This window comes from Pan troglodytes, chromosome 10, assembly GCF_028858775.2.
Source record: "Pan troglodytes isolate AG18354 chromosome 10, NHGRI_mPanTro3-v2.0_pri, whole genome shotgun sequence".
In the NCBI taxonomy this organism is placed as follows: domain Eukaryota; kingdom Metazoa; phylum Chordata; class Mammalia; order Primates; family Hominidae; genus Pan; species Pan troglodytes.
Genome location: NC_072408.2, coordinates 77,862,001 through 77,874,677, shown reverse-complemented (window position 1 = coordinate 77,874,677; position 12,677 = coordinate 77,862,001). Strand labels below are relative to the sequence as shown.

Genomic DNA, 12,677 nt, shown 5'->3' with positions numbered 1-12,677 from the left:
AAAGTGTGATATTAACTGTCTAGTCTGCTGATAAATTGTGGGCTTCTATTTCAAGGATGTAGCAGTGAAAGATGATAGTTGTCTTATCCCATTATTTTTTCCCCATTAAAAAAATTCTTTCTTGATACTTGTCCCACAGACTTAAGGCTCAGGATCAAGACAAAAAGACTAAATTTCAGTCTTCAATTGTAGCACATTTTGAATGGAAATTATTACTTTTGCAGAGAATTGGTGTCAACCTTTTTAAGAAGGAAGAAAGATTGGTTAGCAGTTCTCATTTGAATTACATTTCCAGGAAAGTGTTAGTAAGCAGAAAGTCTCAACACAGTAGAAGCATATAAGTTGACTCAGCATAAATGTCACTTTGCCCTCCTCCATCCTCCCTTCAAAAGGGGCTGGTGGGGGAGGAAACTTTCTATTGGTAATTCACACAGGTCCTGTCTATCATTTCTACGTCAAAGATACAGCATGCAAGTCACCAACTGTAGAGCCAATTAGAGCAAATTTTGGGGTCCCTCATTCTTGGGAGAGCTACTTGAGATGGAAATTATGCCCCAGATTTTCAGCTGTGCTTTTTCACTTCAAAAGAAATTCCTGAATTAAGCTATTCCCCATAGTTTAGAAGCTTTTTTAAAAAAAGAGTTACTGCATTTTTTTATTCCTCTTGGAAATGCCTAAAACTACAGCAAGAGAAATTCTAGACTTCTTGATTTTTATGCAGATGATTTAAACCAGATGATCATAACCTTTTTATGGAAGCAGTACGTATATTTAGCCCCCAGGGACCTGAGATCCCCAGGGCTCCAGAGGAGACGCTCTGCAGAAGAATGTGTGTGTTCCAGAAAAGGGAGTAGGTCCTCTGGTGGCAGCTGCTACTGTGCAGTTTATATGGGGCCAGTTAGATAGAGGCTGATTGGCCAGCTAAAAAAGCTGATTAAAACAAAAAAAACTCAAGAGAGCTTTTGCAGTGCTCTTTTGTCCCATTGGAACCTCTAATTTCCCAAGAGAGATGAGTTAGATAAGATTGGAACTGTCAATATACAAAATCTTTTCATATATAATGTTCTTTCTGTTTATTTATAATGTGTCCAGTGTTTTCCCTTAAATTCCATGTTAATCCTGTTATTTTGTTCTCTAGATACTGGGTTTGGTGTTTTCTATGGTCCTGTATTGCCAGATCGGGAACAAATGAATCTGTGGATGCATCAAGCTATCGTCAGTCAAACCCCTTTAAAATGTTGCTTTGGCTTTGTAAATTTAAATATGTAAGTGCTATATAAGTCAGGAGCAGCTGTCTTTTTAAAATGTCTTGGCTAGCTAGACCACAGATATCTTCTAGACATATTGAACACATTTAAGATTTGAGGGATATAAGGGAAAATGATATGAATGTGTATTTTTACTCAAAATAAAAGTAACTGTTTACGTTGGTGCTTTTCTATGTCTGATCATTGTGTTCAGGTGGTACAGTGCTTAAAATGTTCTTCTGGAGCCACCCAGAATAATCATCTCTAAGGTGACAGGGCCATAGATAGTTAAGACAGAGGATCTGGGGCTTTTCAGAAACGACACTCTTTTATATGATGTGTCAACCATTGGTGATAAGACTGAATCAAGTCTAATGTTAAAATAATTGACAATGATCCAGGTAAAAGAGTCACCATCTCTTTTCTATTTATGTGAAAACTACTAATAGTATGTCTCTCTTTTGCTGCATATCTATTGTATGAACAAAAAGGTCTGAGTGCCCAGCACCCAGCCATTGCTTCTCTGGTACCCATCTGGATCTTCCTCTCAGACACAACAGTTGTAACTTTTTTTTCTTTCTAGTTCTCAGAAATATTTAACATTTTTGCTTTGTATAGAAGTATAACATACATGCAATATAGTCGATAATTCTTAAAGTATAGCTCTTTTAATATATGTACATCTGTGTAAGGACTAAGATCAGAGTTGGGCACAGTGGCTCATGCCTGTAAGCTCAGCTACTTGGGAAGCTGAGACAGTAGGGTCTCTTGACCCCAGGAGTTTGAGACCAGCCTGAATAATAAAGTGAGACCCCCATCTCCAAAAAAAAAAAAGAAGATACAGAATATTTCTAGCACACCAGAATGCTCCTTCATGCCACCTCTCAGTGGTGGGCTGTATTTGGCTCACACAGACTTGCTAAGCAGATTGTACACATATACACAAAAGTTTTGTACACAAAGTTCTTCCCAACTTTGTGTTCAGTAACATGAGATTGGTACCTTGAAATCTACCATGCTCGGAGTATTTATGCCATAGAAACTGACAAATGCTGTAAATTCAGGGCTTTTCTTTCTTTTCTTTTCTTTCTTTTCTGGACAGCTGGTTGATAAACATTTACCAATATACTGCCCTCTCTGTAAATATTTCCCTAAAGGTAACCACTTTTCTTTTTTTTTTTTTATTATACTTTAAGTTTTAGGGTACATGTGCACATTGTGCAGGTTAGTTACATATGTATACATGTGCCATGCTGGTGCGCTGCACCCACTAACTCGTCATCTAGCATTAGGTATATCTCCCAATGCTATCCCTCCCCCCTCCCCCCACCCCACCACAGTCCCCAGAGTGTGATATTCCCCTTCCTGTGTCCATGTGATCTCATTGTTCAGTTCCCACCTATGAGTGAGAATATGCGGTGTTTGGTTTTTTGTTCTTGCGATAGTTTACTGAGAATGATGATTTCCAATTTCATCCATGTCCCTACAAAGGACATGAACTCATCATTTTTTATGGCTGCATAATATCCCATGGTGTATATGTGCCACATTTTCTTAATCCAGTTTATCATTGTTGGACATTTGGGTTGGTTCCAAGTCTTTGCTATTGTGAATAGTGCCACAGTAAACACACGTGTGCATGTGTCTTTATAGCAGCATGATTTATAGTCCTTTGGGTATATACCCAGTAATGGGATGGCTGGGTCAAATGGTATTTCTAGTTCTAGATCCCTGAGGAATCGCCACACTGACTTCCACAATGGTTGAACTAGTTTACAGTCCCACAAAAAGTGTAAAAGTGTTCCTATTTCTCCACATCCTCTCCAGCACCTGTTGTTTCCTGACTTTTTAATGATTGCCATTCTAACTGGTGTGAGATGGTATCTCATTGTGGTTTTGATTTGCATTTCTCTGATGGCCAGTGATGGTGAGCAGTTTTTCATGTGTCTTTTGGCTGCATAAATGTCTTCTTTCGAGAAGTGTCTGTTCATATCTTTCGCCCACTTTTTGATGGGGTTGTTTGTTTTTTTCTTGTAAATTTGTTTGAGTTCATTGTAGATTCTGGATATTAGCTCTTTGTCAGATGAGTAGGTTGCGAAAATTTTCTCCCATTTTGTAGGTTGCCTGTTCACTCTGATGATAGTTTCTTTTGCTGTGCAGAAACTCTTTAGTTTAATTAGATCCCATTTGTCAATTTTGTCTTTTGTTGCCATTGCTTTTGGTGTTTTGGACATGAAGTCCTTGCCCATGCCTATGTCCTGAATGGTACTGCCTAGGTTTTCTTCTAGGGTTTTTATGGTTTTAGGTCTAACGTTTAAATCTTTAATCCATCTTGAATTGATTTTTGTATAAGGTGTAAGGAAGGGATCCAGTTTCAGCTTTCTACATATGGCTAGCCAGTTTTCCCAGCACCATTTATTAAATAGGGAATCCTTTCCCCATTGCTTGTTTTTCTCAGGTTCATCAAAGATCAGATAGTTGTAGATATGCGGCATTATTTCTGAGGGCTCTGTTGTGTTCCATTGATCTATATCTCTGTTTTGGTACCAGTACCATGCTGTTTTGGTTACTGTAGCCTTGTAGTATAGTTTGAAGTCAGGTAGTGTGATGCCTCCAGCTTTGTTCTTTTGGCTTAGGATTGCCTTGGCGATGCGGGCTCTTTTTTGGTTCCATATGAACTTTAAAGTAGTTTTTTCCAATTCTGTGAAGAAAGTCATTGGTAGCTTGATGGGGATGGCATTGAATCTGTAAATTACCTTGGGCAGTATGGCCATTTTCATGATATTGATTCTTCCTACCCATGAGCATGGAATGTTCTTCCATTTGTTTGTATCCTCTTTTATTTCCTTGAGCAGTGGTTTGTAGTTCTCCTTGAAGAGGTCCTTCACATCCCTTGTAAGTTGGATTCCTAGGTATTTTATTCTCTTTGAAGCAATTGTGAATGGGAGTTCACTCATGATTTGGCTCTCTGTTTGTCTGTTGTTGGTGTATAAGAATGCTTGTGATTTTTGTACATTGATTTTGTATCCTGAGACTTTGCTGAAGTTGCTTATCAGCTTAAGGAGATTTTGGGCTGAGACAATGGGGTTTTCTAGATATACAATCATGTCGTCTGCAAACAGGGACAATTTGACTTCCTCTTTTCCTAATTGAATACCCTTTATTTCCTTCTTCTGCCTAATTGCCCTGGCCAGAACTTCCAACACTATGTTGAATAGGAGTGGTGAGAGAGGGCATCCCTGTCTTGTGCCAGTTTTCAAAGGGAATGCTTCCAGTTTTTGCCCATTCAGTATGATATTGGCTGTGGGTTTGTCATAGATAGCTCTTATTATTTTGAGATACGTCCCATCAATACCTCATTTATTGAGAGTTTTTATCATGAAGCGTTGTTGAATTTTGTCAAAGGCTTTTTCTGCATCTATTGAGATAATCATGTGGTTTTTGTCTTTGGCTCTGTTTATATGCTGGATTACATTTATTGATTTGCATATATTAAACCAGCCTTGCATCCCAGGGATGAAGCCCACTTGATCATGGTGGATAAGCTGTTGGATGTGCTGCTGGATTCGTTTTGTCAGTATTTTATCGAGGATTTTTGCAACAATGTTCGTCAAGGATATTGGTCTAAAATTCTCTTTTTTGGTTGTGTCTCTGCCCGGCTTTGGTATCAGAATGATGCTGGCCTCATAAAATGAGTTAGGGAGGATTCCCTCTTTTTCTATTGATTGGAATAGTTTCAGAAGGAATGGTACCAGTTCCTCCTTGTACCTCTGGTAGAATTTGGCTGTGAATCCATCTGGTCCTGGACTCTTTTTGGTTGGTAAACTGTTGATTATTGCCACAATTTCAGCTCCTGTTATTGGTCTATTCAGAGATTCAACTTCTTCCTGGTTTAGTCTTGGGAGAGTGTATGTGTTGAGGAATTTATCCATTTCTTCTAGATTTTCTAGTTTATTTGCATAGAGGTGTTTGTAGTATTCTCTGATGGTAGTTTGTATTTCTGTGGGATTGGCGGTGATACCCCTTTATCATTTTTTATTGCGTCTATTTGATCCTTCTCTCTTTTTTTCTTTATTAGTCTTGCTAGCAGTCTATCAATTTTGTTGATCCTTTCAAAAAACCAGCTCCTGGATTCATTGATTTTTTTGAAGGGTTTTTTGTGTCTCTATTTCCTTCAGTTCTGCTCTGATTTTAGTTATTTCTTGCCTTCTGCTAGCTTTTGAATGTGTTTGCCCTTGCCTTTCTAGTTCTTTTAATTGTGATGTTAGGGTGTCAATTTTGGATCTTTCCTGCTTTCTCTTGTGGGCATTTAGTGCTATAAATTTCCCTCTACACACTGCTTTGAATGTGTCCCAGAGATTTTGATATGTTGTGTCTTTGTTCTCGTTGGTTTCAAAGAACATCTTTATTTCTGCCTTCATTGTGTTATGTACCCAGTAGTCATTCAGGAGGACGTTGTTCAGTTTCCATGTAGTTGAGCAGTTTTGAGTGAGTTTCTTAATCCTGAGTTCTAGTTTGATTGCACTGTGGTCTGAGAGATAGTTTGTTATAATTTCCGTTCTTTTACATTTGCTGAGGAGAGCTTTACTTCCAAGTATGTGGTCAATTTTGGAATAGGTGTGGTGTGGTGCTGAAAAAAATGTATATTCTGTTGATTTGGTGTGGAGAGTTCTGTAGATGTCTATTAGGTCTGCTTGGTGCAGAGCTGAGTTCAATTCCTGGGTATCCTTGTTGACTTTCTGTCTCGTTGATCTGTCTAATGTTGACAGTGGGGTGTTAAAGTCTCCCATTATTAATGTGTGGGAGTCTAAGTCTCTTTGTAGGTCACTCAGGACTTGCTTTATGAATCTAGGTGCTCCTGTATTGGGTGCATATATATTTAGGATAGTTAGCTCTTCTTGTTGAATTGATCCCTTTACCATTATGTAATGGCCTTCTTTGTCTCTTTTGATCTTTGTTGGTTTAAAGTCTGTTTTATCCGAGACTAGGATTGCAACCCCTGCCTTTTTTTGTTTTCCATTTGCTTGGTAGATCTTCCTCCATCCTTTTATTTTGAGCCTATGTGTGTCTCTGCACGTGAGATGGGTTTCCTGAATACAGCACAGTGATGGGTCTTGACTCTTTATCCAGTTTGCCAGTCTGTGTCTTTTAATTGGAGCATTTAGTCCATTTACATTTAAAGTTAATATTGTTATGTGTGAATTTGATCCTGTCATTATGATGTTAGCTGGTTATTTTGCTCGTTAGTTGATGCAGTTTCTTCCTAGTCTTGATGGTCTTTACATTTTGGCATGATTTTGCAGCCTCTGGTACTGGTTGTTCCTTTCCATGTTTAGTGCTTCCTTCAGGAGCTCTTTTAGGGCAGGCCTAGTGGTGACAAAATGTCTCAGCATTTGCTTGTCTGTAACGTATTTTATTTCTCCTTCACTTATGAAGCTTAGTTTGGCTGGATATGAAATTCTGGGTTGAAAATTCTTTTTTTTAAGATTGTTGAATATTGGCCCCCACTCTCTTCTGGCTTGTAGAGTTTCTGCCGAGAGATCCGCTGTTAGTCTGATGGGCTTCCCTTTGAGGGTAACCCGACCTTTCTCTCTGGCTGCCCTTAACATTTTTTCCTTCATTTCAACTTTGGTGAATCTGACAATTATGTGTCTTGGAGTTGCTCTTCTCGAGGAGTATCTTTGTGGCGTTCTCTGTATTTCCTGAATCTGAATGTTGGCCTGCCTTGCTAGATTGGGGAAGTTATCCTGGATATTATCCTGCAGAGTGTTTTCCAACTTGGTTCCATTCTCCCCGTCACTTTCAGGTACACCAATCAGACGTAGATTTGGTCTTTTCACATAGTCCCATATTTCTTGGAGGCTTTGCTCATTTCTTTTTATTCTTTTTTCTCTAAACTTCCCTTCTCGCTTCATTTCATTCATTTCATCCTCCATTGCTGATACCCTTTCTTCCAGTTGATCGCATCGGCTCCTGAGGCTTCTGCATTCTTCACGTAGTTCTCGAGCCTTGGTTTTCAGTTCCATCAGCTCCTTTAAGCACTTCTCTGTATTGGTTATTCTAGTTATACATTCTTCTAAATTTTTTTCAAAGTTTTCAACTTCTTTGCCTTTGGTTTGAATGTCCTCCCATAGCTCAGAGTAATTTGATCGTCTAAAGCCTTCTTCTCTCAGCTCGTCAAAGTCATTCTCCATCCAGCTTTGTTCCATTGCTGGTGAGGAACTGCGTTCCTTTGGAGGAGGAGAGGCACTCTGCGTTTTAGAGTTTCCAGTTTTTCTGTTCTGTTTTTTCCCCATCTTTGTGGTTTTATCTACTTTTGGTCTTTGATGATGGTGATGTACAGATGGGTTTTTGGTGTGGATGTCCTTTCTGTTTGTTAGTTTTCCTTCTAATAGACAGGACCCTCAGCTGCAGGTCTGTTGTAATACCCTGCTGTGTGAGGTGTCAGTGTGCCCCTGCTGGGGGGTGCCTCCCAGTTAGGCTGCTCAGGGGTCAGGGGTTAGGGACCCACTTGAGGAGGCAGTCTGCCCGTTCTCAGATCTCCAGCTGCGTGCTGGGAGAACCACTGCTCTCTTCAAAGCTGTCAGACAGGGACATTTAAGTCTGCAGAGGTTACTGCTGTCTTTTTGTTTGTCTGTGCCCTGCCCCCAGAGGTGGAGCCTACAGAGGCAGGCAGGCCTCCTTGAGCTGTGGTGGGCTCCACCCAGTTCGAGCTTCCCGGCTGCTTTGTTTACCTAATCAAGCCTAGGCAATGGCGGGCGCCCGTCCCCCAGCCTCGCTGCCGCCTTGCAGTTTGATCTCAGACTGCTGTGCTAGCAATCAGCGAGACTCCGTTGGGGTAGGACCCTCCGAGCCAGGTGCCGGATATAATCTCGTGGTGCGCCGTTTTTTTAAGCCGGTCCGAAAAGCGCAATATTCGGGTGGGAGTGACCCGAGTTTTCCAGGTGCGTCCGTCACCCCTTTCTTTGACTCGGAAAGGGAACTGCCTGACCCCTTGCGCTTCCCAGGTGAGGCAATGCCTCGCCCTGCTTCGGCTCGCGCACGGTGCGCGCACCCACTGACCTGCGCCCACTGTCTGGCACTCCCTAGTGAGATGAACCCGGTACCTCAGATGGAAATGCAGAAATCATCTGTCTTCTGCGTCGCTCACGCTGGGAGCTGTAGACCGGAGCTGTTCCTATTCAGCCATCTTGGCTCCTCCCCAAGGTAACCACTTTTCTGACTTCTGTGACATAGACTCGTTTTGCCTGTTCATGAATTTTCTCTAAATGGAATAATAAAGTGTGCACCCTGGCTTCTTTGACTCAACATCTTGAGTGTGAGATTCATCTATTTGTTGCATGTAGCTGTAGTTTATTCTAGTTGCTATGTAGCATTTCATTGCGTATGAATATATCGCAGTGTATATATCCATTCTTCTGTTGATGGGTATATAGTTTGCATTCAGTTTGTCACGATTATGAATAAAGCTTCTATCAACATTCTTTTATATGTCATTTGGAACATATATGTACTCATTTCTGGCTATATATGCAGGAGTGGAACTGCTTTGCATACATATGTTTAGCTTTAATAGATTCTGTCAAGAAATTTTCTAAATTTTTCTTTTCTTTTTTTTTTTTTTGAGATGGCGTCTCGCTCTGTGGCCCAGGGTGGAGTGCAGTGGCACGATCTCGGCTCACTGCAACCTCCGCTTCCCAGGTTCACGCCCTTCTCCTGCCTCAGCCTCCCGAGTAGCTGGGACTACAGGCGCCCACCACCACACCTGGCTAATTTTTTGTATTTTTTAGTAGAGATGGGGTTTCACCATGTTAGCCAGGGTGGTCTCAATCTCCTGAACTCATGATCCGCCCACCTCGGCCTCCCAAAGTGCTGGGATTACAGGGTGAGCCACCACGCCCAGCCTTTCTAAAGTTCTTGTCCTAATTTATGCTGATACTAGAAAAGTATAATAGACTCAGTCTTATCTTCTGAGGAGGAGAAACATTAAGAGCAGTTCTTGTCAAGCAGATTAGAGTGGCTGCCAAGCAGTAGGAAACTTGGGGGAGCTTTGGGCTGGGTTAGGCACCCTTATTCTATGCTTCCCTGTTAATGATAAAAATAATGGCTGGGTGAGGTGGCTCACGCCTGTAATCCCAGCACTTTGGAAGGCTGAGGCGGATGGATCACGAGGTCAGGAGATCGAGACCATCCTGGCTAACATGGTGAAACCCCGTCTCTACTAAAAATACAAAAAATTAGCCAGGCGTGGTGGCAGGCACCTGTAGTCCCAGGTGCTCAGGAGGCTGAGACAGGAGAATTGCTTGAACCCGGGAGGCGGAGCTTGCAATGAGCTGAGATTGCACCACTGCACTCCAGCCTGGGCGACAGAGCGAGACTCCATCTCAAAAAAAAAAAAAAAAAAAAGCTATCCTTCTTTGAGTACATGTCAACTTCCAGGAACAATACCCAAATCTGTGCTTTTATTATCTCATTTTTAATCACTATATCCTTATGAGGTAGGTACTATTATCATTCCCATTTCACAGGTAAGAACATTGAGGCTCAGAGGAGATAGATATCTTGCTCAGAGTCAATTAGTAATTGGCAGAACTGGGAATCAAACCCTGTCAAATGTGTCCCAATCCCTGACTGTTGATCATGTTAGCTTTCCCATAATAAATTTATCAATAAACTTGCCATATTTTATTATAATTACCCATTCATGTGTTTGCCTCTGTTAGCATCCTCAAACTCTTTGAAGGCATTGATAGTTTTTTATTTGTCTTTATGTCTCCAGTACCTATTGCTGTGCTTGGCATACAATAGGCACTTAACAAATTGCAGCTAAAAATAATAGATTTATTGAGAGTGTACTGTATGCCTACATATATTCTAAGCACTTTACATAGAGTAACTCATTTAATTCAGAACAACCTTCTTAGTTTGATACTATTACTAGACCAATTTACAGATAAGGAAAGCAGGGCCTAGAGAGATTTAACTTTTCGTAGGTCATGCAGCTAGTAAGTGGAGGAGTTGTGATGCAGTCTAAGTAACTCAAAATCCATGTTTTTTACTTCATACCATTTTGTCATATGTTACGGTGTTATTGGGATAGATGAGAAAATGAATATTAACATGTCTTTTGCATAATGTTGGCTACATATTACAGGATCAACAAATATTATATGGTATCAATGATATAAAGAACTTGTATTAGTCAGGGTTGATGGAAAAATGTCAGCTATTTCAAACAATGAAAAAATTATACAGGGAACTCCTATATTAGCTTGGACTGTCATAACAAAATACACCTGACTAGGTAGCTTAAGTAACAGAATTTTTTTTCTCAGAGTTCTGGAGTCTGAGAAGTCGAGGATCGGGGTGCTGGCCTATTCAGTTCCTGGTAAGGGCTGTCTTCCTGGCTTGCAGTTGAACTTCTTCTTGCTGTGTCTTCACAAGGTAAAAAGAGAGAGAGAGAGAGTGTACACTCTGTTTTGTCTTCTTATAAAGACAATAATCCTATCAGTCCAGGGTTCCACCCTTATGACCTTATTTAACATTAATTACTTTCTTGCTCCAAATACAGCCACAATGGGGGCTTCAACATACGAATTTTAGGGGGAAACAATTCAATCCATAGTAACTGCTTACAGAGGTGATGGAAAAAGTAAGAGGACAATTAGGAGGCAAAGTAAACCACAGATTAGCAACAGTAGGAGTTACTACTACCCTTAGGACTGGAGAAACAGAGATAATGTTACCAGAGCCCAGGATCCAGGGCCACGTTGTAGAAGATGAACCATGGCTTGGATTCCAGAGAAAGACTAACAGGAACAGGAGCCATGGAGACGTAGCACTCATTATCAGAAGAAGAGAGAGAGGACAGAGAGAAGTGCCCTGGCTTCTCTCCCGCCCACTTCAGTCTTCTGTCAGACTTCCATTGACTGAGGCCACCTAGAAGCCAGAAAACAAGTGGCCCTGGAAAATGTAGTTTCCTCTGACCCGAAGCAGAGCTGAGAATGGCAAGGACTGGGCTGAGAGCAGACAGAAGAAAAGACTGTTAGATTAAGTTTAGCCCAAAGATGCCTTCTTACAGAGTCTAAGTTTTACCTAAAGGTTTCTCTGTGCACAGTGAACTGTAACCTAACTGGGTGTGTAAACCAACCATAACCTACTCTTGTGCCAGTCACTCAGTTTTGGCCAATTAAAGGCAGCCAACTATTCAAACTCGGTTCAAGTAAGGCAAACATAGAACTGTAAGCAATCCAGCTGTTTCTGTACCTCACTTCCATTTTCTGTACATCACTTCCCTTCGTGTCCATAAATCTTCCACCACCTGGCTGCGCTGGAGTCTCTCTGACTCCAGTGAATTATTCTTTCCTCAATTAAGCTCTGTTAAATTTAACTTGTCAGTGATTTTTCTTTTAACAAGACTGTAATAGCAGATTGAGAGTTAGAGAGTAGGCAAACAGATCCTGAACTTTTTGAGAAAAGGATATGAAAATTGCAGAAAGTGTAACTGAGATTTAAAATTATATGAGAGTTTTTGGGATTCTTTCTATTTTAGCTCCAAGTTCACAATATTTTAGGGGTCTAGAGGACTTAGAACAGTTGTTCTTTACTGGAGGGGGGCATTTTGCCCCTCAGGGGATATTTGTCAATGTCTGGAGACATTTTGGTTGCTACAATGTGTAGCAGGGGGATGTTACTAGTATCTAGTGAGTGGAGGCCAGGAATGCTGCTAAACTTTCTACAATGTACAGGTACATGCCCACAACAAAGAATTATTTCGTCTAAAATGTCAATACTGCTGTGATTGAGAGATCCTGCTTTAGAGAATCACACATGTGAATAACAAAATATCCTTGTCGGGAGACAGTGAAATCCGTGTTAAAAAGTAAATTGGATTGGAGTCGGTCCTAGATCAGGCTCTGACTGCTTGCCGGTTTTGTATCCTTTGCAAGTCACTCAGTTTCCTCATCTTCAAATAATAAATGTTATTGAAAAGATATTTAAGTAAGTTCCCTACCATTACTAGAATCTCTGCATGTACTAACTTCTTAAATGTGTTTGGTTTTCTGCTGTATTTTTAAATGTCAACATTTATTTGCTTATTATAGTTCACCTAGGCTTTAACTTAATTGTTTTTGTACTGAAGGCAATTATGAGAGAAATTTTTACTCTCCTGAAGGACATTAAACTCAGATTTAAGAATAGGCTCATTCTTTACCTTCAGGTTTCCAAGGTCAAGCCACAATATTTAAAAATATATTATATTTGATTAAATTACTTAAGGAACATAGCAAGAACAAAATAAAAGTAAACTCTCATCAAATTAATAATTCAGTGTAGATGGAAATGCTGCTTTCATTTCACAGAAATGTAGGAATTATCTTATGCTTAAGACTGTACAATTGTACTAATTTAGATATACAATATGTATAT

At 40.4% G+C, this 12,677-nt stretch overlaps 2 protein-coding genes across 9 annotated transcripts in view; both read left to right on the top strand.

Annotated features, from left to right (window-relative positions):
- Positions 1–1,430, top strand: part of TSPAN8 (tetraspanin 8) — a 254,741-nt gene extending 253,311 nt beyond the window's left edge. For all 5 annotated transcript variants that reach the window (XM_054663409.2, XM_054663406.2, XM_054663408.2 and 2 more), the window contains one exon: positions 1,139–1,430. In XM_054663409.2, coding sequence (XP_054519384.2) covers positions 1,139–1,192 — 54 coding nt within the window. In that variant the 3' untranslated portion in view covers positions 1,193–1,430. The remainder of the gene's footprint in view (positions 1–1,138) is intronic.
- Positions 1,431–7,916: 6,486 nt separating this feature from the next.
- LOC107967572 (uncharacterized) overlaps positions 7,917–12,677 on the top strand; it is a 71,110-nt gene continuing 66,349 nt past the window's right edge. For 2 of the 4 annotated variants that reach the window (XM_054663410.2, XM_063786924.1), the window contains exons 1-2: positions 7,917–8,453; positions 10,583–10,691. In XM_054663410.2, coding sequence (XP_054519385.2) covers positions 7,999–8,453; positions 10,583–10,691 — 564 coding nt within the window. In that variant the 5' untranslated portion in view covers positions 7,917–7,998. The remainder of the gene's footprint in view (positions 8,454–10,582; positions 10,692–12,677) is intronic. The other 2 variants (XM_054663412.2, XM_054663411.2) reach the window with 2 other exon arrangements.